General features: G+C 50.7%; 2 protein-coding genes across 2 annotated transcripts in view; one reads left to right on the top strand and one right to left on the bottom strand.

Annotated features, from left to right (window-relative positions):
• cacna2d4b (calcium channel, voltage-dependent, alpha 2/delta subunit 4b) overlaps positions 1-24343 on the top strand; it is a 45857-nt gene extending 21514 nt beyond the window's left edge. The window contains exons 20-39 of the mRNA XM_067234412.1: positions 377-444; positions 909-954; positions 1264-1361; positions 1658-1751; positions 1991-2083; positions 2550-2680; positions 2996-3067; positions 16384-16445; positions 17022-17036; positions 17352-17396; positions 17756-17818; positions 20778-20848; positions 20962-21037; positions 21481-21533; positions 21655-21710; positions 22181-22201; positions 22398-22515; positions 23442-23557; positions 24043-24125; positions 24242-24343. Of these exons, the coding sequence (XP_067090513.1) occupies positions 377-444; positions 909-954; positions 1264-1361; positions 1658-1751; positions 1991-2083; positions 2550-2680; positions 2996-3067; positions 16384-16445; positions 17022-17036; positions 17352-17396; positions 17756-17818; positions 20778-20848; positions 20962-21037; positions 21481-21533; positions 21655-21710; positions 22181-22201; positions 22398-22515; positions 23442-23557; positions 24043-24125; positions 24242-24343 (1483 nt within the window). The remainder of the gene's footprint in view (positions 1-376; positions 445-908; positions 955-1263; positions 1362-1657; positions 1752-1990; positions 2084-2549; positions 2681-2995; positions 3068-16383; positions 16446-17021; positions 17037-17351; positions 17397-17755; positions 17819-20777; positions 20849-20961; positions 21038-21480; positions 21534-21654; positions 21711-22180; positions 22202-22397; positions 22516-23441; positions 23558-24042; positions 24126-24241) is intronic.
• LOC136941807 (leucine-rich repeat and transmembrane domain-containing protein 2-like) lies at positions 5583-7793 on the bottom strand. Its single transcript, XM_067234413.1, has 3 exons — positions 7706-7793; positions 6862-7533; positions 5583-6097 (listed from the first exon to the last, which is right to left on the bottom strand). Exons 1-3 carry the CDS (start codon positions 7749-7751, stop codon positions 5583-5585), a joined length of 1233 nt encoding a protein of 410 aa, XP_067090514.1. The 5' UTR covers positions 7752-7793.
• Positions 24344-25254: the final 911 nt, after the last annotated feature.

The raw sequence follows: 25254 nt of genomic DNA, 5'->3' as shown, positions 1-25254 counted from the left end.
CATGTTGTAGCTGGGTTAAATGTAATGTCTCGTTTACTGGCGTGTGTGTCCATGTAAGTAAAGTTTATTTGTATAGCACCTCTCACAGATAAAAGTCACAAAGTGCTTCACAACAAAATTCAATACAACACCACAAATTAAGATACAAGAACATTTTAAATAGAAAACATGACAAACAACCATAAAAACCCCTCGACTAACTAAAAGCCTGCTTGAATAGCAGAGTCTTCAATTGCTTTTTAAAAGCTTCGACAGAAGTGGCACAATGTGCGTACATGTCTCCACTCTGAGTCTCTGACATCCTGTTCTGGAAGGAATACAGCACCTGGGATCTTTTCATCTTTCAATATCTGTATCCCTCCTCTCTGTCTCCCAGCTTCGGTATGGTGTTGACCCAAGGACACGGTCAGCTGATGGTCCTGGGGAATGTGTCCGTAGAGGAGGGTAAGTGTGTGTGTGTGTGTGTGTGTGGAGTGCGTGTGCATGGTAGTCTTGTTCAACACACTAAACGTCCTCAGTCTAGTGAAACATGAAAAACGTGACCTTGTGGGGCTCTTCTGCAGGGCCTCAGAACTTCAAACGCTTTCTTCAGCGGGTTTAGAGTTATGGTTAGAATTGCATTAAGGCTTAAGGTTAGAGTTAACACAAGTTTGAATGGGAGTCATTGGTCGGGCCCCACCAGGACAGAAAATCCAGTTTGTTTGTGTGTCTCCTCTCCTTCACTCACCGGCCAGCCTGGCTCAGACCTGGGAACCTTGTCTCGTTTAGTCAGACCTGAAACACAGACCGCTCCTCAACTCTGAGCACCGACACAGTTAGAACTCAGTTTATCAGGATGGATAAATGTCTGCTATGTGAATAAAACATCAAACGCTGGTGATCTCACAGAGGCCATCCTCTCCCCTCAGGACTGCATGACCTCACTTCCCCTGACCTGAGCATCGCTGCAGAGTGGTGAGTCCAGAACGCATCAGGCCCCCCCAGCCCCCTTCCTCCCAGCCCCCTTCCTCCCCCCCAGCCCCCTTCCTCCCAGCCCCCTTCCTCCCAGCCCCCTTCCTCCCAGCCCCCTTCCTCTCAGCCCCCTTCCTCCCCCCCAGCCCCCTTCCTCCCAGCCCCCTTCCTCTCAGCCCCCTTCCTCTCAGCCCCCTTACTCCCCCCCTGCCCCCTTCCTCCCCAAGTCCTCCCGTGAACAGGCATGCTGGCCTGCAGAGTAACACAGAGAGCAGAGGTACAGCATGTTCCTGTTACTCTGCTCCTCCACAGGACGTACTGTGAGACAGACATCGACCCTCATCACCGCAAATACACCCAGCTGCAGGCCGCCATTCGCTACCTGCAGGGCAAGGAGCCTGACCTGGAGTGTGAGTGGCATCCTCACATACACACACAGCTATTCATATACAGATACACAGCTATTCATATACACACATACTCATTAATATACACATTAATATACACATATTTCATATAAACATGAATATACACACATAGACACATAAATATGCAAATGAATACACATTATTATATACATTAATATACATGAATATACTTGTCAATGTACAAGTTAATACACACACACAGCATACACATTGAGACACGTGAATATGTGGCATTCACTTCCTGAATGGACGACCTCTTCTGACTTCCTGTCTCCTAGGTGATGAGTTGCTTCTGCAGCAGACTCTCTTTGACGCCGTGGTAACGGCGCCCATGGAAGCTTATTGGACAGCACTGCTGCTTGATCCTAACGGGTAACCAATCACCTTTGAGTGGGTCGTATGGGTCAGCCTGGAGGATGAACTGTAGATAGAGACAAGTTTTCATGACTGATGCAGTCAAAATATCATTTAATAATGATTTTCGTGTTTTTTAATGCACTGCTTTGGTTGAAAAGATCTCTCTTCATGAAGAGATTTCTGTCAGTAAAAAGCAGCTGTATGTATGAAGGCTAGAGTACGGTTAGTAAGGTGTTCTCTCCGTGTGTGTGCAGGCTGGAGCCAGGGGTGGAGGCAGCCTTCCTGGGGACACGATCTGGTCTTCTCAGGGTCCTCAGATACGCCGGGGTGGAGACCAGGGTGGCCAAGTGAGTCACACAAGCGCTGACCTACTCATCTCCTCTCCTCTCTTCTCTCTCCTCACATCTCTCTTCATCTCTCCTCACATCTCTCTTCTCTCTCCTCACATCTCTCTTCATCTCTCCTCACATCTCTCTTCATCTCTCCTCACATCTCTCTTCATCTCTCCTCACATCTCTCTTCATCTCTCCTCTCATCTCTCTTCATCTCTCCTCACATCTCTCTTCATCTCTCCTCTCATCTCTCTTCATCTCTCCTCACATCTCTCTTCATCTCTCCTCACATCTCTCTTCTCTCTCCTCACATCTCTCTTCATCTCTCCTCACATCTCTCTTCATCTCTCCTCACATCTCTCTTCTCTCTCCTCACATCTCTCTTCATCTCCTCACATCTCTCTTCATCTCCTCACATCTCTCTTCATCTCCCCTCAGCTTCTTCTAGCTTCCAGTTTCTCATGTTTCCCTCCTCCAACAGGAAGTTCCTGACTCCGGTTGACAAGGCCAACCTGTTCACTCTGGACCACTTCCCCCTCTGGTACCGGCTGGCTGTGGAGAACCGGCCAGGCCAGTTCTACTACTATGTCCCCATGGAGGAGAACAACAAAGGTTCCTCACACTGCCTCCCTCACACTCTCTCCCTCACACTCTCTCCCTCACACTCTCTCCCTCACACTCTATCCCTCACACTGCCTCCCTCACACTCTCTCCCTCACACTCTCTCCCTCACACCGCCTCCCTCACACCGTCTCCCTCACACTGCCTCCCTCACACTGCCTCCCTCACACTCTCTCCCTCACACTCTCTCCCTCACATTGTCTCCCTCTAACTGTCCACTGACGAAGGACATCATGTGTTTGGGTGAAATTCAGCATGAGCGATAATGATTTATTTAGTAAGTGGTGTTTTGTTTTGTTCATACAGGGGGCGGGAAGTTTGTTATTGCTGTTACCGCAGTAACTGTGACTTCTAAAGGCAAGACCGCCATTGCTGGAGGTGAGATGTCTGTAGCTGGTTTAACGTAGGAAACATTTATGTCCACCTTCCTCAGCCCTGGTCCTCAGGACCCACTGCCCTGCATGTCCACTTCCCTCAGCCCTGGTCCTCAGGACCCACTGCCCTGAATGTCCACCTCCCTCAGCCCTGGTCCTCTGGACCCACTGCCCTGCATGTTCACCTCCCTCAGCCCTGGTCCTCAGGACCCACTGCCCTGCATGTCCACCTCCCTCAGCCCTGGTCCTCAGGACCCACTGCCCTGCATGTCCACCTCCCTCAGCCCTGGTCCTCTGGACCCACTGCCCTGCATGTTCACCTCCCTCAGCCCTGGTCCTCAGGACCCACTGCCCTGCATGTCCACCTCCCTCAGCCCTGGTCCTTAGGACCCACTGCCCTGCATGTCCACCTCCCTCAGCCCTGGTCCTCAGGACCCACTGCCCTGCATGTCCACCTCCCTCAGCCCTGGTCCTTAGGACCCACTGCCCTGCATGTCCACCTCCCTCAGCCCTGGTCCTCAGGACCCACTGCCCTGCATGTTCACCTCCCTCAGCCCTGGTCCTTAGGACCCACTGCCCTGCATGTCCACCTCCCTCAGCCCTGGTCCTCAGGACCCACTGCCTTGCATGTTCACCTCCCTCAGCCCTGGTCCTCAGGACCCACTGCCCTGCATGTTCACCTCCCTCAGCCCTGGTCCTCAGGACCCACTGCCCTGCATGTTCGAGGTGTTTCCCTGCTCCAGCAGAAGTTTGATAACGACCCCTTCATCAGGTGTGTTGGAGCAGGGAAACATGAGGAACAGGGCTAAGACAGGCTGGTTTATCATATTAACGTAGCAGCGTCATTTGTTGGGTGTTTTGAAATGTGTTAGAGCTTGACTTGGCTGCGCTGAGGCTCTGGTGGAATTCTCATCTGAAGGTTTTTTTACCTGATGTTGTGAGCTGTTGTGATATTTGCGTGACTAAAGGAGTTGAGTTGTGTCCTGAACCATAAAGCGTGTGTCTGACGATGTCAGGTCTGGACTGCAACAGGCTGGACTACATCTGATCAAGCTGGATGGAAGCTCTTATGACAGGACACAGTCTAGATAAATAAATAGTTTATTGTTTTCTGCACAGTTAACAGCACTCCAATGACAGTTCCAAACCTTTATTGATGCAGCGGCAAAAACAAAGTGCTTGTATTGCATGTGCATTGAGAAACACAAAGAATTAACAAACTTGCACACCGTTCAGAAAAGAGAAATGAGTTCTTATAAGAATATAATTTTTGGAGAATCTGTTTTGTTGATGCTTTGCTGCTATACTGCAGGGGAGGTTTCATTACTTCCAGACAGTTTTTGAAGACGGCAAATCTGTCCCCCTCCACGTTTTTATTAAGAAAATAACATTCAATGCATCCAAAAAGCTATCCCATCTACATCTATCCCATCTACATTTGAAAACAAACCTTCTCCCCTGCTGCACTTTATAGTATTATAAAGTAGTACTTTATACAGATTTGGGCAGAAGATTATCTCATACACACATTCACATGTGGAGTACGCTGTTTTGGTGTGACTAGGCCTCGTCCAGGCGTTACTTGACTGCATATCAGCTGCTGCTGTACTGCTGTTGTCCTCTAGAGGGCAGTATCATTCTAAAGTCTGCTTGAAGAGTTGTGAGTGCAGTATTTACAATTACATTTACATTTTAGTCATTTAGCAGATGCTCTTATCCAGAGTGACTTACAGTAAGTACAGGGACATTCCCCCGAGGCAAGTAGGGTGAAGTGCCTTGCCCAAGGACACAACGTCAGTTGGTATGACCGGGAATCGAACTGGCCACCTTCGGATTACTAGCCCGATTCCCTCACGATTCCCTATAAAACAGTATACTGTTATATACCACACCTACTACAGGCTATTACAGTATATGTCTATGTGAATGTGTCTGCAGGTTTGAACATTTTTCGACTTTTAGGGATTGAACCAACAACACAATACTAAACTGTTTAATTTCTTAGCACGTTTATGATTGACTGTTGGTTTATTTTGATTTGACTCTAACTGAGTCAGAGGAACAGCAGTTGGTTCAGTATTTTAAATAACACATGACATGAAAATGCAGATAGTTTAGGCAAAAATAGGAGAGAAACACAGCACAGTCAGGTGTGATTCTCGGTCAAATGACTTGGGCTTGTTAAGGTTAAGATTTAGCCTCAAACACAAAGTTGGCCAGATCACAAACAAACACAAACGATAATAGTAAGATGTATAAAGGAAGGTGTCTTAGTCTCAGCTCTGGAGCTGACCGAGGCCCACAGGGAACACATAGACACGGTCGGAAGAACTGCAGGGTTCCTGTTGCAGCAAGAGATGACTTCCTGTCTTCCCCCTCCCCCCTGCTGCTAGACGCTCGGGCACAGCAGGAAACCTCTCACACTCCCTCCCCTAGAACCACCCTGAAAAGAGAGGCAGCAAACTCAATCACCCAGAATTCTCAGCGTGGGGAATTGTAGTCTTACAAGCAGGCTTGGATTAAAAGCTGCTGATTCGGTATCCGTGGACGATCCCGCTGGCCTCTTTGGGCCCCGGCTCCTCCAGGGAGTCCGGGGAGGAGGCCGTGGCGTCCTCAGGGTCGTTGTCGGCCCCGGCCTCCGCCATCAGAGGCTGCCCGCGGTTCTTCAGCTCTCGTTGGTACTTGGCCATGAGCAAGGCGTAGATACAGCCGTAGGTGGCTGCTACCACCATCATCACACACACCACCCCACACACCACCCCCGCCACGATCTGCGTGCCCGCCGCACGCCGCACGCTGGCCGGCCGGTGACGCTGGCGGGCGCAGTCCTCTCCGCCTCCCGCTTGGTTGGCGACGTTGGCCCGGCCGATGCAGGGGGGCCGGCTGCCCCGGGGGTCCAGGGGCCCGTAGACGGGGCCCTTGGCCGGGGGCTCCTGCTGGAGGCAGTAGTTGAACATCTCCACGGGAACGCTGCGAATGTCCCGGCCCTTCAGCTCCCTGGGGAGGCTGCACCGGACCTCGTCCACCTGGCCGTCTGCAACACAGACACAAGGACACACTTCCTGCTGTGTTTACTAAGTACCTCACAGCCCCCAAAATACCTCATAACTCGATAGAGAATGTGACCACATACAGCAGTGTGTGCTGTAGTTGCCCCCCCAGCTCCCCCCTGTGTGCTGTAGTTGCCCCCCCAGCTCCCCCCTGTGTGCTGTAGTTGCCCCCCCAGCGCCCCCCTGTGTGCTGTAGTTGCCCCCCCAGCTCCCCCCTGTGTGCTGTAGTTGCCCCCCCAGCGCCCCCCTGTGTGCTGTAGTTGCCCCCCCAGCGCCCCCCTGTGTGCTGTAGTTGCTCACCCAGCGCCCCCCTGTGTGCTGTAGTTGCTCACCCAGCGCCCCCCTGTGTGCTGTAGTTGCCCCCCCAGCGCCCCCCTGTGTGCTGTAGTTGCCCCCCCAGCGCCCCCCTGTGTGCTGTAGTTGCCCCCCCAGCTCCCCCCTGTGTGCTGTAGTTGCCCCCCCAGCGCCCCCCTGTGTGCTGTAGTTGCCCCCCCAGCTCCCCCCTGTGTGCTGTAGTTGCCCCCCCAGCGCCCCCCTGTGTGCTGTAGTTGCCCCCCCAGCGCCCCCCTGTGTGCTGTAGTTGCCCCCCCAGCGCCCCCCTGTGTGCTGTAGTTGCCCCCCCAGCGCCCCCCTGTGTGCTGTAGTTGCCCCCCCAGCTCCCCCCTGTGTGCTGTAGTTGCCCCCCCAGCGCCCCCCTGTGTGCTGTAGTTGCCCCCCCAGCGCCCCCCTGTGTGCTGTAGTTGCTCACCCCTGTACAGCATCCACTCCATCCAGTGCTTGAAGTCCCTCAGCTTGCAGTCACACTCCCAGGGGTTCCCCTCCAGCTGGAGCTGCTGCAGGCTCTCCAGGGGCTCGAAGGAGGCCCTATCCAGGGCCCGCAGCCTGTTCCTGGCCAGAGACAGCCAGACCAGGCCCTGGAGCCCCTCCAGCAGGCTCCCAGGCAGGGCCACCAGGCCGTTGTAGGACAGGTCCAGGCCTTTCAGCTGCAGCAGGCCCTGGAACAGCTCCGCGCTCAGCCCCCGCGGGGCCCCGCCCTCCTGGGGCTCCGTGAGGTTCCTGCGCTCCACCGCCAGACGGAGCGGACCCAGGAAGTTCCCCGACAGGTTGAGCCACTGCAGGGAGCCCAGCCCTGAGAAGGCTCCGGGCTGGAGGCTGCTGAGCTGGTTGTTGGACAGATCCAGGTCCTCCAGGAGGGGGAGGTCGCCCAGGTCCCCAGCGCCCAGAGAGGAGAGGTTGTTGTGAGGTAGTCGGAGGACGAGGGTGTCGGAGGGGAGGAGAGGCTGAAGGGCGGTGAGGTAGAGCAGGCCCAGCCCAGAGCAGTCGGTGATGTTTCCGGAGCAGGTGCAGAGGGAGGGGCAGCTTCTGGCTGCGCCTGCTACCCCCAGCAAGACGAGCAATATGCTGGGCAGGGCCGCACAGCCTGGGGGGGGAGGAGAGACTCATCAATTCAATATCGATAGTTTCTCAACTGTAAACCATCCACAAAATCCTCCTTGAGTGCCAGATATATGAGTTGGAGAGCAAACAGCAGCTTGGAAAAGTTCTGCTGTGTCATTCTCTGGATTCTGTGTTTATCATTTCCGCCCACTTACCCACTCTGCCCAGGTGGGCGTTCCGAGGACAGGCAGGAGGCCACATGCCTGTGATGCCCTCCCTGGTGCCACCTAGACTGGCCCTAGCACCCACTGCCTCAGTGCTTCTGGCCCTCCTTATGACGGGAGGGAGAGGGAGGGAGAGAAATACAGAGAGAGGTTGAGATTGTCATCAATGAGACATCAAACGAGGTGTTGATTGGGGTATTTACATTTAGACATTTAGCAGATGCTCTTATCCAGAGCGACTTACAGTAAGTACAGGGACATTCTCCCCGAGGCAAGTAGGGTGAAGTGCCTTGCCCAAGGACACAACGTCATTTTTACACGGCCGGGAATCAAACTGGCAACCTTCTGATTACTAGCCCGCTTCCCTAACCGCTCAGCCACCTGACTCCCTGTATGTGTGATGAAGATGTTTGGCAGAAGTAATGATCCAGCTGAATCCTTTGCACCATACACGTGGTGTTTTTCTAGAATGCCCATTCGGAAAACCTTGAATCGTTTTTCATCTGACTTTTCAATTTGCATTCGAGATACAGTAGACAAGCTTACAGTAAATGCATCTCTGAACTGTATGTAAGCCAGGAAGGGCCCTCACGGCTCCTTCTGTTCTCAGGCGCTTTGAGGCGGAGAGAAAGCAGCTCCATCCGGCTTGCGTTGGTGACTGCTTTAGAGAGCTGCTTTAGAGAGCTGCTTTAGATAGCTGCTTCAAGGTCCTCCCTTTATCATCTCTCCACAAAGAGCGGCACTCAGCCTCTCTCGTGCGCTTCTTTTCAGACGCTGCTCTTACACTCCCCCGGCGGGGCACATAGTCCTTCCGCATGAGCTGGAAAGTGGCGCCCAAGCCTCCGTTGTGGAGGAACCCTCGTTAACACGGTGTGTGTGAGGAACCCTCGTCAACACGGGTGTGAGTGAGGAACCCTCGTCAACACGGGTGTGTGTGAGGAACCCTCGTTAACACAGGTGTGAGTGAGGAACCCTCGTTAAGACAGGTGTGTGTGAGGAACCCTCGTCAACACGGTGTGTGTGAGGAACCCTCGTTAAGACAGGTGTGTGTGAGGAACCCTCGTTAACACGGTGTGTGTGAGGAACCCTCGTCAACACGGTGTGTGTGAGGAACCCTCGTTAACACGGGTGTGAGTGAGGAACCCTCGTTAACACGGGTGTGAGTGAGGAACCCTCGTTAACACAGGTGTGTGTGAGGAACCCTCGTTAACACGGTGTGTGTGAGGAACCCTCGTTAACACAGGTGTGTGTGAGGAACCCTCGTTAACACAGGTGTGAGTGAGGGACCCTCGTCAACACGGGTGTGAGTGAGGAACCCTCGTCAACACGGGTGTGTGTGAGGAACCCTCGTTAACACAGGTGTGAGTGAGGAACCCTCGTTAAGACAGGTGTGTGTGAGGAACCCTCGTCAACACGGTGTGTGTGAGGAACCCTCGTTAAGACAGGTGTGTGTGAGGAACCCTCGTTAACACGGTGTGTGTGAGGAACCCTCGTCAACACGGTGTGTGTGAGGAACCCTCGTTAACACGGGTGTGTGTGAGGAACCCTCGTTAACACGGGTGTGAGTGAGGAACCCTCGTTAACACGGGTGTGAGTGAGGAACCCTCGTTAAGACAGGTGTGTGTGAGGAACCCTCGTTAACACGGTGTGTGTGAGGAACCCTCGTTAACACAGGTGTGTGTGAGGAACCCTCGTTAACACAGGTGTGAGTGAGGGACCCTCGTTAACACGGTGTGTGTGTGAGGAACCCTCGTTAACACGGTGTGTGTGAGGAACCCTCGTCAACACGGGTGTGTGTGAGGAACCCTCGTTAACACGGTGTGTGTGAGGAACCCTCGTTAACACGGTGTGTGTGAGAAACCCTCGTCAACACGGGTGTGTGTGAGGAACCCTCGTCAACACGGTGTGTGTGAGGAACCCTCGTCAACACGGTGTGTGTGAGGAACCCTCGTTAACACGGTGTGTGTGAGGAACCCTCGTTAACACGGTGTGTGTGAGGAGCCCTCGTTAACACGGTGTGTCTGTGCGTGGCCACGGTGTGGTCGGGTGGAACTGAGGATGTTGTGAGAGGCCTGTGTGTGGTGTGTACTGTACGGGGAGAGGCCCTAACGCAGCGACCCGGGTGCAAATCTCGCCCAGGCCATTTTCTGTCTTTCTCTCTCTCCCCCTCTGTCTCTTTCTCTCTCCCCCTCTGTCTCTTTCTCTCTCTCTCCTCTACATTTATTGTCAGTCTCAACAGTCTCACACAGCTAAGGAAAGGCCCAAAAATATATCTTTAAAAAAGGGGGGGATCAGGGGATAAGTCAGTGACACGGTGATCTAATGGTTCGTCATCAATAACTCACTGGTGTCAGCTGCCCCTGGTCCTGATCAGGAGACCTGAGAGGTCCTGATCAGGACACCTGAGACCTGAGTGTGTGGTCGGGTGTCTCTGCGGTTAGGATGACTCCTCTCAGATGGCCTCTTCTATTTCCAGGTGTGTTTACACCTGATCGGAGTCAAACCTCTTGACCCACATCTCTCGCTGCTCCCTCGGGGAAGCCACAGTCTGGACAGCCTTTACATAAAGGGACGTCCACCTTTAAAGGTGAACATCTCTGATCCAAACGTTACTAAGCTAAAGGAAGACATGAGTCCATCCCACCTTGTGGTGTGATGAGAGACTGCGCTCCCCTGCAGAGCAGTTAAACCATCCTGGAGGAGGAGCAGTCAGGGCAGCTTAACCAGCGCCATGGGAACCAGTCAGGGCAGCTTAACCAGCGCCATGGGAACCAGTCAGGGCAGCTTAACCAGCGCCATGGGAACCAGTCAGGGCAGTATGGAGATGATGTATCTGTAAACAGAAGCTATGGGCTCTCGTCTGTTTGCTGGTGTGTCGGTCTGTTTGCTGGTGTGTCGGTCTGTTTGCTGGTGTGTCGGTCTGTTTGCTGGTGTGTCGGTCTGTTTGCTGGTGTGTCGGTCTGTTTTCTGGTCAGTCTGTTTGCTGGTCTGTCCAGTACTGAACTACTTCACCAGTGGCAAAAACCTTCTCTACCCGTGCTGCACTTTTATCAATATCCTAAATTCCATCATGTGTGCTGTAGTGTGACATTGCTTTGTGTCCAGGTGATGTGACAGCATCAGACGTGGTCTCTGTGTCCTGGAACCATCTAGGAGCCACCAGGACACACAGTGTGTGTGTGACCGCACACAGTCCACCAGGACACACAGTGTGTGTGTGACAGCACACAGTCCACCAGGACACACAGTGTGTGTGTGACAGCACACAGTCCACCAGGACACACAGTGTGTGTGTGACAGCACACAGTCTACCAGGACACACAGTGTGTGTGTGACAGCACACAGTCTACCAGGACACACAGTGTGTGTGTGACAGCACACAGTCCACCAGGACACACAGTGTGTGTGTGACAGCACACAGTCCACCAGGACACACAGTGTGTGTGTGACAGCACACAGTCCACCAGGACACACAGTGTGTGTGTGACAGCACACAGTCTACCAGGACACACACACTAACAGCACACAGTCCACCAGGACACACACACTAACAGCACACAGTCCACCGGACACACACACTAACAGCTCACAGTCCACCGGACACACACACTAACAGCACACAGTCCACCAGGACACACACACTAACAGCACACAGTCCACCAGGACACACACACTAACAGCACACAGTTCACCAGGACACACACACTAACAGCACACAGTCCACCGGACACACACACTAACAGCACACAGTCCATCAGGACACACACACTAACAGCACACAGTTCACCAGGACACACACTAACAGCACACAGTCCACCGGACACACACACTAACAGCACACAGTCCACCAGGACACACACTAACAGCACACAGTCCACCAGGACACACATACTAACAGCACACAGTCCTCAGACACTGGCTTTTCATCTGTTTTAGACTCATGTTTGGAGTCAAATAATCACACTGAAAATGACAGAAACGCATACTTACGCACAGTCTCACACACACTGTACACAAACACACAAAGATACTGTACACACACTGTACACAAACACACAAAGGTACTGTACACACACACACTGCCCTAAGCTGAGGACTATAAAATAGGTTAGATTTAGAGTGAGACTGTTGTATGTCATTTTCTCTTTATACAGCTTTTAACAGAAGAGGCTTCTGGCCATTCTCCTTCCATGTATTCATCCACACACTAACGCTCTCTCTCCTCTCTCCTCTCTTATCTCTCTCTTTCTCTCTTAACTCTCCTAGTTCTCTCCAGGCTCCCTCTCTCTCTCTCCTTCACTCTCTTTCTCTCTCGTTTACTCTCACTTCATCTCTCTTCTATCACTCAGCCTTTCATCTGGCTCTTCCTGTGTTCTGTGGCCTCCTGGCCCTCTGGGCGGCCGAGCCGAGCATCCTGGCTCGTCCACGTAGTCATCTGTCACAGAAGCAACACGAGACTGATGGATTTCAACAGATTCTCAGAAGCCACTAATCTCTGACTCAATCCCGAGCATCTAAGTAAAGCTTGGACAGGAAGACACTACAACAACAAGATCTGGCATCAATAATTAAGTGTCCTCTCACTCAGAGCAGGGCAGGGCTGGCACCTGAAGTGTCCTTTCACTCAGAGCAGGGCAGGGCTGGCACCTGAAGTGTCCTCTCACTCAGAGCAGGGCAGGGCTGGCACCTGAAGTGTCCTCTCACTCAGAGCAGGGCAGGGCTGGCACCTGAAGTGTCCTCTCACTCAGAGCAGGGCAGGGCTGGCACCTGAAGTGTCCTCTCACTCAGAGCAGGGCAGGGCTGGCACCTGAAGTGTCCTCTCACTCAGAGCAGGGCAGGGCTGGCACCTGAAGTGTCCTCTCACTCAGAGCAGGGAAGGGCTGGCACCTGAAGTGTCCTCTCACTCAGAGCAGGGAAGGGCTGGCACCTGAAGTGTCCTCTCACTCAGAGCAGGGCAGGGCTGGCACCTGAAGTGTCCTCTCACTCAGAGCAGGGCAGGGCTGGCACCTGAAGTGTCCTCTCACTCAGAGCAGGGCAGGGCTGGCACCTGAAGTGTCCTCTCACTCAGAGCAGGGCAGGGCTGGCACCTGAAGTGTCCTCTCACTCAGAGCAGGGCAGGGCTGGCACCTAAAGTGTCCTCTCACTCAGAGCAGGGCAGGGCTGGCACCTGAAGTGTCCTCTCACTCAGAGCAGGGCAGGGCTGGCACCTGAAGTGTCCTCTCACTCAGAGCAGGGCAGGGCTGGCACCTGAAGTGTCCTCTCACTCAGAGCAGGGCAGGGCTGGCACCTGAAGTGTCCTCTCACTCAGAGCAGGGCAGGGCTGGCTCGACCAGCACCTGTGTGGACACAAACTGGTCGTCACAGATTCCCCTTCAGTGCAGTCCTGGGCTCCCCCGTGTGATCTCACCAGGGGGTCTGTTAGAGAGGATCACCTGCAAGTGCCCCCTCAGTCCACCTCACACACACACACAGACTGGCAGGTCAGGAATGTGCAGCAACATATTCTGTCTGACATTAGAACCAGTAGCTCAATCCTCAATGAGTTGGACGATAGGTGTGATATAGATATTGTGATATTGTGGCTGCAGATATTGTGGTGCAGATGGAGGCTGAACACACATGAGTCCCACCACACATGAGCAAAACCCCGATTATATTTTACTGTATCTGGATCCCAAATATTTTAATAATTTTTCTCACATGGATACTTTCTATCTGCAGTCTTTTTACCATGCATAGCCTACAAGCTACTGCCACTGTACCTCAGTGTCCCAAGCATATGGATTAACTCTGTCTGTACCCTGAGGGAGACAGTAACGGTCAATAGTTGCTCTCCCTGATTATAGTGGAGCGACAACAAGGATCTTGCCTGTGAAATTCACAATCCCAAAGAGCACGCAAACAGGAAGATTGATTATACATGTGTATGTACACAGGAGGGAACAACGTTCTTTACACAGATACTTCCACATCAGCTGCAGGAGTGTGTAAACATTGCACACACACACACCTAAACACCTTCACACACATCTGCACGTACCAAGTCCAGCACTCACCATCTGCTTTCAGAAGTGTGGAGGGAGTTGTGATCGCGGCGCCTGTAGTGTTTGTGCGGGAGGAAGGTTTCTCTGCTCTCGTCCTTCCTCAGAAGATGACAGAAGATCCTCCTGGTTCCTCCTGTTCAGTGCTGTGTCCTGTCTGCAGACCTCAGTGTGCAGGGGCTTTGAAGGGCAGCGTTCCTGCTGAAGTAACACATTCTCTGGCTCCTGCTCTGTCCGTAGCTGACCTGTCTCTGAGCACAGCTCTTCAGTCCTCTTTCCTCGGGGTCGTCCAGGCGGTCAGACTGCTCCTCTGTGCAGGAGCTCTGTCGCTCTGAGGGGGAGGCTGTGTGTGTGTGTGTGTGTGAGAAAGAGAGAGTGTGTTTGCTGGAGAGAGTTAACACTCTGTAGTTTCAGCAGGACGGCACATGTCTTCTGAGATCCTGGGTGAGCACCGTACGGTACCGTAAATGTGAGTGCTCTGTTTGTGTGTGTGTGTGTGTGTCTGAGTGCACTAAGCTGAGGTTGATAAAAATAGCAACATTGGAGTGTGTTCCAGCTGTGCGAGCTCTCACTGAATGAGAGGTTGTGAGTGTGTGTGAGTAAGAGGGAAAATGATGGAGGGAGGGAGGGAGGGAGGGAGGGAGGGAGGGAGGGAGGGAGGGAGGGAGGGAGGGAGGGAGGGAGGGAGGGAGGGAGGGAGGGAGGGAGGGAGGGAGGGAGGGAGGGAGGGAGGGAGGGAGGGAGGGGGCATCAGCTGATATAGCCCAGTGCTTCATAGAGGAGGCTGATCCAAAGCTTGAACACTAGGCTGAGAATCATTCTGCCCCAAAAGAATAGAGTGAAGGTCATTTGTGTGTGTGTTTGTTGTTGTGTGTGTGCATGGTTGAGTCTCATCATTACTGTGAACAGTTAGTGTGTGTATGTGTGTGTGTGTGGAGGACCCACTGCAGCTGAAACAGTCAAATCACCTGCAGACTGGCTGCAGAGACCCTGTGACATCACCACATAATTACGGGGCTCACACGCTGCCCTTGACTCATGCTGCTGTGTCATTGGTCGCTCTGTCATGCTGGGCGGGGTCTGTGTGGGGTGGATGAGCCTGCCGGTTGGCTCTCGTCCAAATCCGAACCAATCAGAAGTCATCAGAAAAGTAATTTGAAGGTGTCATCGTGTTGCTGTAACCCTGTTGAACTGGTTAAACATCCTCAGCGTAAACACCGCTCACCCGCGCCATCGGAGAGCTAGCTTTAGGTGATGTAGCAGGTGGTGTAGCAGGTTGAAGCGGTGTTTGTGAAGGTGGTGGTCGCATTGTCAGTCAGAGGACACAAGTTCTAAACCCACTACATGAAGATCGGGAGGAAGTCACACTGACGAGCGACGCATGCTGCGGTGCTGCACGGTCCTGTCAGGGCACGAGAGCTGTAGTGGTGTCTGGGTGGAGGGGGGCACAGTCTGGGTGGAGGGGGACACAGTCTGGGTGGAGGGGGACACAGTCTGGGTGGAGGAGCGCACAGTCTGGGTGGAGGAGCACACAGTCTGGGTGGAGGAGCACACAGTCTGGGTGGAGGAGCACACAGTCTGGGTGGAGGGGGGCACAGTCTGGGTGGAGGGGGACACAGTCTGGGTGGAGGAGCGCACAGTCTGGGTGGAGGGGGGGACAGTCTGGGTGGAGGAGCACACAGTCTGGGTGGAGGAGCACACAGTCTGGGTGGAGGAGCGCACAGTCTGGGTGGAGGAGCGCACAGTCTGGGTGGAGGAGCACACAGTCTGGGTGGAGGGGGACACAGTCTGGGTGGAGGAGCGCACAGTCTGGGTGGAGGGGGGGACAGTCTGGGTGGAGGAGCACACAGTCTGGGTGGAGGGGGGCACAGTCTGGGTGGAGGAGCGCACAGTCTGGGTGGAGGGGGGGACAGTCTGGGTGGAGGAGCACACAGTCTGGGTGGAGGAGTGCACAGTCTGGGTGGCGGAGCACACAGTCTGGGTGGAGGAGCACACAGTCTGGGTGGAGGAGCACACAGTCTGGGTGGCGGAGCACACAGTAGAGGATGTGCCTAACTAGACGCACTGTGGATGATGGTGATGATGTGTGGGTGTTTAGGTGTGAGTGTGGATGTTTGTGTGTATCTGTAGGTGTGTGGTTGTGTAGGTGTGCGTTTGAATGTTTGAATGAGAATATTTGCTTTCTTTTTGTCACGGCTGTGCCAGTAGAAGCAAACATACTCCATCACCTCCCTGCAGCCCTGCAGACCCCTCCAACACACTCCATCACCTCCCTGCAGCCCTGCAGATCCCTCCTGGGAGAGCCTTGTTACTGTCCTGCTGTCGCCCACAGCTCCTCTCTGAGCGCCAGCGTGTGTTTACAGAAGCCTGCCCCCACCCAGACAAGGCTCACCTGTATGACACGCTTTGTGTGTTTGCTCAGGGTGCATTAGCATGCAGCCAGCAGCAGCCAGAAGGGGCTCAGCACCCAACTGCCCAAAGGTGAACTGAAGGCCCGATCGATTTCCTGTCACGCTGTAGTTTTCTTCCCTCTCAGGACTGTAGCAGACACTCACAGACAAGGTCAAGTCAGGAAGTGGTTGTTGCTCGGTGGGTCTCACCTGGGGGCGTTTGTGTTTGTGTTTCTAGCCGTCGGGGTGCAGATGTCCTTGGACATGCTGGAGAGGAGACTCTGGGCCATCGCTAAACAGGTGAGCGATGAATATGAGGGTGTGCTTACACACACACACTCACACACACACTCACACACACACACACACACACACACACACACACAGACATCCAGTCACACACACACACACAGACTAGCACACAGACCGGCAGAAACAATAAATGGCTTTTGACATGCTTGGCTAACTTCCACCTACCTCCCTCCACCCTGATGATCGATGACACCATTGTCGCAGAGCTACATTGAAATAAATGGCAGGATATCTGTGTGAATGTACTGTACTGTGCACAAACATTTGAATGATTTGGAATAGCTGTTTTTCATATGTATAGGTGGGCAACATTTATAAAGCTGTAAATGCTAAATACTAAAATACATGTCCCATCATTGGCCCCTAGAGGACATGAACTGGTACAGACATTTTAACTGAAGACATTTTAACTGAAAATAAACTTCAGATATTTCCAGCTGTTGTGTCTGGAGCTATTGTCCATCTTCTTTCAGTCAAACTATGATCCATTTATTTCCCTTATTGTCTCCCTCGTGTTTTACCTCCTTCTCTCCCTCTCTCCTTCTCTCCCTCTCTCACCCACAGCCTGACAGCACTGATGTAAGTAGCCAGCACCATTTGCTTTCCATCCACATGAGTTCTTGTCTGTAGATAATGGAGAGGTGTTGATGTGGAGGTTTGTCCTGGTCGTGTGATGGGAGACTGTGTCGATCCTGTAGGACTTCATCCAAAGCCGTCATGATTAATCTGACTGTGGGACACAACATAAAGACGTACCCTGACCCCTCTGACATCCTGCCCAAATATCTGTCTCTTTCTATCACTCTCATCCATCTATTTCTGTCTGTCATCCATCTCTTTCTTTCTTTCTATCTCTCTCTCTGTCTCGCTCTTGGTCTCTCTCTCTCTTTACAGTGCAGTGATATTGAAGGGGTGTGTCCTCTCAGCTGTGAGAGTATTGTAAGTACTGATCCTAAACATGCATTCACTTAATGAATTATTATATCCTTGTGGTAAATTGTAATTAAACAGACCTATGAATAGCCTGAACCACTGTGTACTTGTACGATTAGAGGGTCAGCCATGGGGAGGGGCTCAAAGCTGCTGTCAGGGTTACACCAGGCTGTTTACGTCAGACTCTTTCACTTTTCGCTCTTCAATCAGTAGGAGTCCACAGCCCGACGTTGGTCGTGCTGTCTTAACATACACACTATGTTCTGAAATAGCACATTTACAGTAAATGAATAGTTGTTATGTAATTTTGTAAAAAAAAGAAAAAGGAGTTTAATGTACTAATGTTTCCCAATTTGTGCCTGTAGGATCTTAACTGTTACCTGGTCGACAACAACGGCTTCATCGTGGTGTCTAAGGAGAGGGCAGAGGTGAGGACATCTCTCTGACCCACACAGGCCACCATACATCCTCACTGCTATCTAAACACCCTTTCAGCAACAACCAGCTAACCATCGCAAACTGTTTTACGCTAATCTAACCACCATGATAGTGAAATATCTCATTTTATGCAATTGTTTTGCACATCCCCCACAGTAACTCTGATTGTTGTGAGATTTGAACTTGATGTCACGTAAAGATGATCCATTGTTCTGGATGATCAGTAAGCTGGAGATGTACTGTAGTTTCTGTTTAGCCTTTGCACCTCAGCACTGTTTTTGACATGGTACATGTCTGAGCTCCAAAGAGAGAGAGAGACACAGAGAGAGAGACACAGAGAGAGAGAGAGAGAGATAGACAGAAAAAGAGCATTGTATGACGTGGTTGCTGGCATCTCATAAGGTGGTACATAAACAACATCTGGAGCACTCATAGGATTTGAGGACACTTATGTCCTAATCCCTGTCAGGCGCATTAGGGGCTCAGCGCTAACGGCTAATGGCTAACTCCATCGTCCAGCTTCCCTTCATGCTCAGCGCTAACGGCTAATGGCTAACTCCATCGTCCAGCTTCCCTTCATGCTCAGCGCTAACGGCTAATGGCTAACTCCATCGTCCAGCTTCCCTTCATGCTCTGTGGTAGGGGGCGGACAGGCATGACACACTTGGCGGGTCCATTCATTTGTTTAACTTAAAAAAATGAAGATGGCACTGAAACGGTAAAGAACAAGGATTCCACAGTTAAACAGTCGGGGTGTTTGTACCCCCCAGTACCACAGCACAGCCCTCCACACACCAGATTACCACAGCATAGCCCTCCACACACCAGATTAGCGTGGACTACTAAACCCAGAGAGAGATTAGCGCGTTGGCTCATTAACTGCCATACACCAACATCATCTGTGACTGGAGGGGAGGGGGGGGGGTTGAGCCCATCCCATACTGTCCAGGGTGACCTGCCCTCTGCCCCCCCCTCCCCCGCTGCCCAGATTGTTGTCCTGCCAGACAGCTGGCCCACTGCTGCCCTGCCAGGGTTTGCCTGCATGCTCTGCGTCCCTGACCCGTTTAGCTGGGCGTGGGGCTCCTGGGATTACAATACGGAGCTGTGTTCAGCCCGGCCGGCAGAATGAGTATTATGTCGATAAAGTGGTTTGAAGAACAGTGGGAACTTGCATGTCGGAAAACACACATGCAAGTGAAACACACATTGGTTTGTTTTACTATCCTAGTGAGGACAGAGAATTCACTCCCATTCAGTAGCGTGTTATCCACAACCCTTAACCTTAACCTCCTAATCCCCTCTAGAAACAGCACTTGAAGTTGGGAAGTCAGATGGCTGAGCCGAATTGGGCTAGTAATCTGAAGGTTGCTGGTTCGATTCCTGGCTGTGCAAAATGAAGTTGTGTCCTTGGGCAAGGCACTTCACCCTACTTGCCTCAGGGAGAATGTCCCTGTACTTACTGTAAGTCGCTCTGGATAAGAGCGTCTGCTAAATGACTAAATGTAAATGTAAGTTGTTGGGCCCAAGAATATGTTCTCACAATGTCATTTTTTTTTAAAGCTTACTATCCTGTGGGGAATTCTGTTCGCTCCAAGGGTAGTTAAACGAGAGCGCACACATCTCAACAGTACATACATGACACCCTGCAGGTCTTGTTCATCCTATCAGCTGTAGTTCCCCTGAATGATCTCTCCAGCACTGCCATCGGAGCCAGCCTCGCTCACCAACATGAGACAGTACCAGCCCAGGGATGCACACATTTAAACCAGCTCACTTATTCAATATGTTTATGTCTTACTAAGCAGATATTTATGATGAAGTGCTACTGCCAACGTTGTGCTGAGGGTTGGACTAAAGTTGTGTGGGAACAGGGAGAGGATCCCTGTTTCAGGGGAGAGGGGTCGGGCCCAACATCGCAGAGCACGGTAAATATTTAATCACTGGAAAAATAGAGGGAGTGCTGACTTTAAGAAATGGGTCACAGACCCAAGTACTGGAGACTGTAGTGAAGCACAATGAGAGGCTAACGAAGGCTTCTAGGCTGCAGGAACGTGTGTGTTGTGACAAGGCTTTTCCGTCGTTCTGCTTGTGCTGCATGACCACGGGTCTTCGTCACCTTCAGTCCAGAACGTAGCAAAGCAGCGTTTTCGCTCTCAGAAATGCTGTGTTGTTTCTCTGCCACTGCGTTTTCCTGCCAGGTAAATAGAGCGTCAAGTTCCATTCAGAGCCGAGGCTTCTGGGAGCTGACACTCACCAACACTGCATCTCTTAAAAAGCCACAGGGAAATTCCCTTCCTCTCTGAGATTGAAATAAAGTGTCAGACGCAGTTGCAGAGAACAGGGGAGAGAGGGGAACCTGTGAATGCGGACAGTATTGCTGAAATAAAGTAGGCTGAATAATTCACACAGTACAGTGATGTGTTTGCTGTTTAGACGAGACAGGCAGAGGCCGATGTTATGAGTAAATCTGTGGTGTTGAATGCCCTGTAACACAACATCCACTCACGTTCATGTGTTTGAAGAGGCTAGCGTAAACACAGGGCACAGGAGCAGCAACGCTAAACACATGTACAGTTGAAAGAAAAGAGAACTAGTTGAGTCGGTTTGGTTACTTTGGAGTCTAAACATTCGTTCTTCATGTTGTTAGTGATGTAAACATGGTTGCTAGCACACATTGTATGCACACACTGAGCTTCCTGTAATGGGTTTCATGTGTATTGTCAAAGTAATGCATACGCCCGGCACCAGGACTCTTTGTTGAGTTGCTATTCAACTCTAGTGGTTGAAATTGGGTTCTCTACAGTGCATGAATTCATATAGGATGTACAATGCATTGGATCATTGTAAAATATGTATTTTTACAGGTTCTGTATACTCTCACTCTCACAGAGTATACAGAACATGGGAATAAAATATATTTGTTTGTTGTCTGTCGGTGCTCCTTGGCAGGTGGGAAAGTTCTTCGGTGAAGTGGACGGGTCTGTGATGGCTTCTCTGATCAAGTCTGGCATGTACAAGAAGTACGTGAGGCTACATATAGCTGCATGTTCTGAATAAATCATGAAGTGATGCTATCAGAGGTTTGGGAAGATGGAGTGGTTCTAAACCTCCGGAGTTTGTGTTTCTCCTACAGAGTGTCGCTGTTTGATTATCAGGGCATGTGCAGAAGCAGTCACCATCATGCCAGCAGCGCTCGCCCACTACTCAGCGTGAGTATCAAACACATGGAGGGAGAGAGGGAGGGAGGGAGTTTGAAACACAGACAGACAGATGGACAGACAGACAGATGGACAGACAGACAGATGGACAGACAGACAGATGGACAGACAGACAGATGGACAGACAGACAGATAGACTGATAGACAGATAAACGGATACACTGATAGATAGATGCAGACACATACAGACACGATGGACGGACAGACAGTCTATCGTGTCTGTCTGTTTATTGTGTCTGTCTGTCTTTAGTAGTGTCTGTAGTATCTATAATAGACAGTATCATCTATCTATAATATACACTATCAGAACCGGTGATCTGACACGTATGGTTTTCTGTTGCTAGTTCCTTTTCGTTACACCAGTTCAGTTGGTCGTCCTTGAATCCATTGTTCCTGATCCTCTGCTTGTTATTGTTCCTCCTAATGTTCCACAGCCATTCTACGGCCTTGCAGCGATCCTCAGGTGGCTTTTCTCTAACATGTTGATGTAAGAACCATCTTTTGTCTCGTCTGTCACCTGTACAATACGCCTGGACTTGTTATACACACCTTATTGTCATCTCGTCAGCGTCTTTTGACAGTGTCATTTTCCCATACTCCTCGAACAGGTTTATTCTGGACTTCAACTTTTGTGGGCTGTGGCACTCAGATTACTTTGTCGAAGGTGAGACATTCTGTTGGTGCTTTGAGCAACAAAAGGCTGTGAAAACACCAGGGTTTAGACCAGGCTCAGAGACATGCCTCACCTGGGAAGGTCCACAAACAAGATGGTGTGTGTGTGTGTGTGTGTGTGTGTGTGTGTGTGTGTGTGTGTGTGTGTGTGTGTGTGTGTGTGTGTGTGTGTGTGTGTGTGTGTGTGTGTGTGTGTGTGTGTGTGTGTGTGTGTGTGTGTGTGTGTGTGTGTGCAGTGTGAAACATCCTGACCCCACTCTGAACCACCCCATGATGTTCTCTGTGTGGTCGTCTCTGTCATTCACAGTTCACTGTCTCTCATATCAATGGTCATTTCAATCTCACGGTGCTTTGGCTTTGTGCTGATTTCATATGCCATGTTCATCCACTTCTCTGCGCTCCATCATCCATCCTGCCCTGCTCATTCCTCCACCCCTCCTCCGCTGTGGCCCCACCACACAGCCAAGGCTGGCTACCACACAAGTGAGTGACTCTGGGGCCTCCTCAGTAGCCTGTGACGTAGACACAGTGAGTGTTAGGGGGTACTTCTGTGGTTGGAATGACGTTTAAAAAACATTCATCATCATCGTTTGTTGAGTGTGTGTGTGTGTGTGAGAGTTAGTGAAATGCAGGTTTTTGAGCTTGTGCTGAGATGTATTGTGTGTGGTTTGTTTCTCAGGCCACAAGCAGAAGAAGGTGGATGCATTGCAGCCCTGTGACACAGCATACCCTGGCTTTATGTACGACTACTCCATCCGAGAGACCAACAGCCTCATTAAATGTGGACGCTGTCAGAAGTAAGAACCGTAATACAGACACACACATACAAACACATACACACACAGTACTTACATAATCTGATTTTCACATTGACTTTACTTTATAAGTAAAGTCAATGTTCCTGGATGGTCCTGAGTGTGTTGTGTTGCAGGATGTGTCTGGTCCTGAGTGTGTTGTGTTGCAGGGTGTGTCTGGTCCTGAGTGTGTTGTGTTGCAGGATGTGTGTGGTCCTGAGTGTGTTGTGTTGCAGGATGTGTGTGGTCCTGAGTGTGTTGTGTTGCAGGATGTGTGTGGTCCTGAGAGTGTTGTGTTGCAGGATGTGTGTGGTCCTGAGTGTGTTGTGTTGCAGGATGTGTCTGGTCCTGAGTGTGTTGTGTTGCAGGATGTGTCTGGTCCTGAGTGTGTTGTGTTGCAGGATGTGTGTGGTCCTGAGTGTGTTGTGTTGCAGGATGTGTGTGGTCCTGAGTGTGTTGTGTTGCAGGATGTGTCTGGTCCTGAGTGTGTTGTGTTGCAGGATGTGTGTGGTCCTGAGTGTGTTGTGTTGCAGGATGTGTGTGGTCCTGAGTGTGTTGTGTTGCAGGATGTGTCTGGTCCTGAGTGTGTTGTGTTGGAGGATGTGTCTGGTCCTGAGTGTGTTGTGTTGCAGGATGTGTCTGGTCCTGAGTGTGTTGTGTTGCAGGATGTGTCTGGTCCTGAGTGTGTTGTGTTGCAGGATGTGTGTGGTCCTGAGTGTGTTGTGTTGCAGGATGTGTCTGGTCCTGAGTGTGTTGTGTTGGAGGATGTGTCTGGTCCTGAGTGTGTTGTGTTGCAGGATGTGTGTGGTCCTGAGTGTGTTGTGTTGCAGGATGTGTGTGGTCCTGAGTGTGTTGTGTTGCAGGATGTGTCTGGTCCTGAGTGTGTTGTGTTGCAGGATGTGTCTGGTCCTGAGTGTGTTGTGTTGCAGGATGTTCGTGGTGCAGAAGGTACCTGACAGTAACCTGCTGCTGATGGTGGTCCAGGCGGACTGTGACTGCTCACGCCAGTACTCAGCCATCCTCCTGGAGCCCAAAGAGATCAAATATATCCTTCCTTTGTGTGAGGGTCAGGATGACGCTCATGGTGATGAGCATGATGATGGATGTATTGAGCAGATGTAAGGCTACCTGTGTGGGTTTCAACCTGGTGGTCTCTAGATGTCAAGTTGATGACCCTATCACTGAGCTGTACCTATCGAAAACGATTTTTTATTTAAATTTACATTTACATTTAGTCATTAAGCAGACGCTCTTATCCAGAGCGACTTACAGTAAGTACAGGGACATTCTCCCCGAGGCAAGTAGGGTGAAGTGCTTTGCCCAAGGACACAACTTCATTTGGCACAGCCGGGAATCGAACTGGCAACCTTCTGATTACTAGCCCGCTTCCCTAACCGCTCAGCCACCTGACTCCCATATTATCCCATTTTATATAGAATAAATATCTTAAAAGTAGGCCTACTAATATGTACTATAAGTATTGTTTGTTAATGATTTTGTGCGCCCGGTGTTTACTTAACTCCAGTGTACATAATGCTTCAGTCAAGTGTAACAGGATGAAGTCTCAAAAGGTTCGACGCCGCCCCGAATCCTGCCACTCCTACCATCCCAAGGTCTTTCAGCATACAAAAATTTACATTTTAGTATTAATTCACTGTTCTTTTGTCAGTAACTCAGTATTGGGCTGAATTCATACTGATGCCTGTTTGTCTTTTCTGTCCTGTTGCAGGAAAATGCCAAAGACTGTGGCGGGGCCTGTGAGATTACCCTATCAGCCACCCTGTTCCTGGTCTCCCTGGCCTGCTCATTGGTTCTCCACAGGTGGACGTGACCAATCACAGTCTCTCCTTGTTGTCATGGATCAGCGGGAGAACGCAGGCTAAACAGTTTCTACTTTGTTTTTTGTATTTTTGTACGTTCTTTACCTGTGTAGAGGATCTACCACAGCGGACATAGGAGTCTCTAGAACAACAAAACAACAAGGGCTTTTTTATAGAAGGGATTATTGTCCCCACAGTGAGGTGAAAGAGGCTCAGTAGTCAACAAAAGACAGAAAGATATTTCTTCTCCTTCATATGAGTACTCTGGAGTGACATCCTGGAGGTGATCATGCAAGCCCTCTTTCAGAGGAAGCACTAGGACAATGTTATGCGGCTGATGAACAGCGCCCTCTGCTGGCAAGCTTGTTGCTGTACAGCCTGGTGGAAGGACACTTGGAACATTGAACTCAGCTAGAGAATTGTTGCCATAAATTACAGTATGAACATTCATAGCAACATGGAATGTAACCACTTTATAATTTTGATACCATAACTTGTAGATGCATTTATTAATTGATACTGATTTGTGTCAAAAGTACCCTCATGTATGGCAGCAAATCAGTGACATGTTTTGAATTTTCATAACCTACCACCGTTGGTTATGAATTCACCTCTTTAAAATTGAAATGTGAATTTATTTAAATGTTAAAAAAAAAAATCCGATCCAAGAATTCAAGGTTCAGAAATTCAGGTTGCTCAAATTCGAACAGTAAAATTCAGATCCAAAAATTAAATAAAAAAAATTCAAGCTTCTGAAATTCAAATTCTTCTAATTTTTTGGGTTCTAATTTTAGGGATCTGAATTTGACCATTCAAATTTGACTAGCCTGAATTTTGTTCTATTTGAATTTCTGAAGCTTTAATATTTTTAATTGAATTTCTTTGGATCTGAATTTTACTGTTTGATAGGAGCAGCGTGAAT

Source organism: Osmerus mordax, chromosome 4, assembly GCF_038355195.1.
Source record: "Osmerus mordax isolate fOsmMor3 chromosome 4, fOsmMor3.pri, whole genome shotgun sequence".
NCBI lineage: Eukaryota > Metazoa > Chordata > Actinopteri > Osmeriformes > Osmeridae > Osmerus > Osmerus mordax.
The sequence above is the reverse complement of the archived record's forward strand: the minus strand, read 5'-3'. Positions and strand labels throughout refer to the sequence as shown.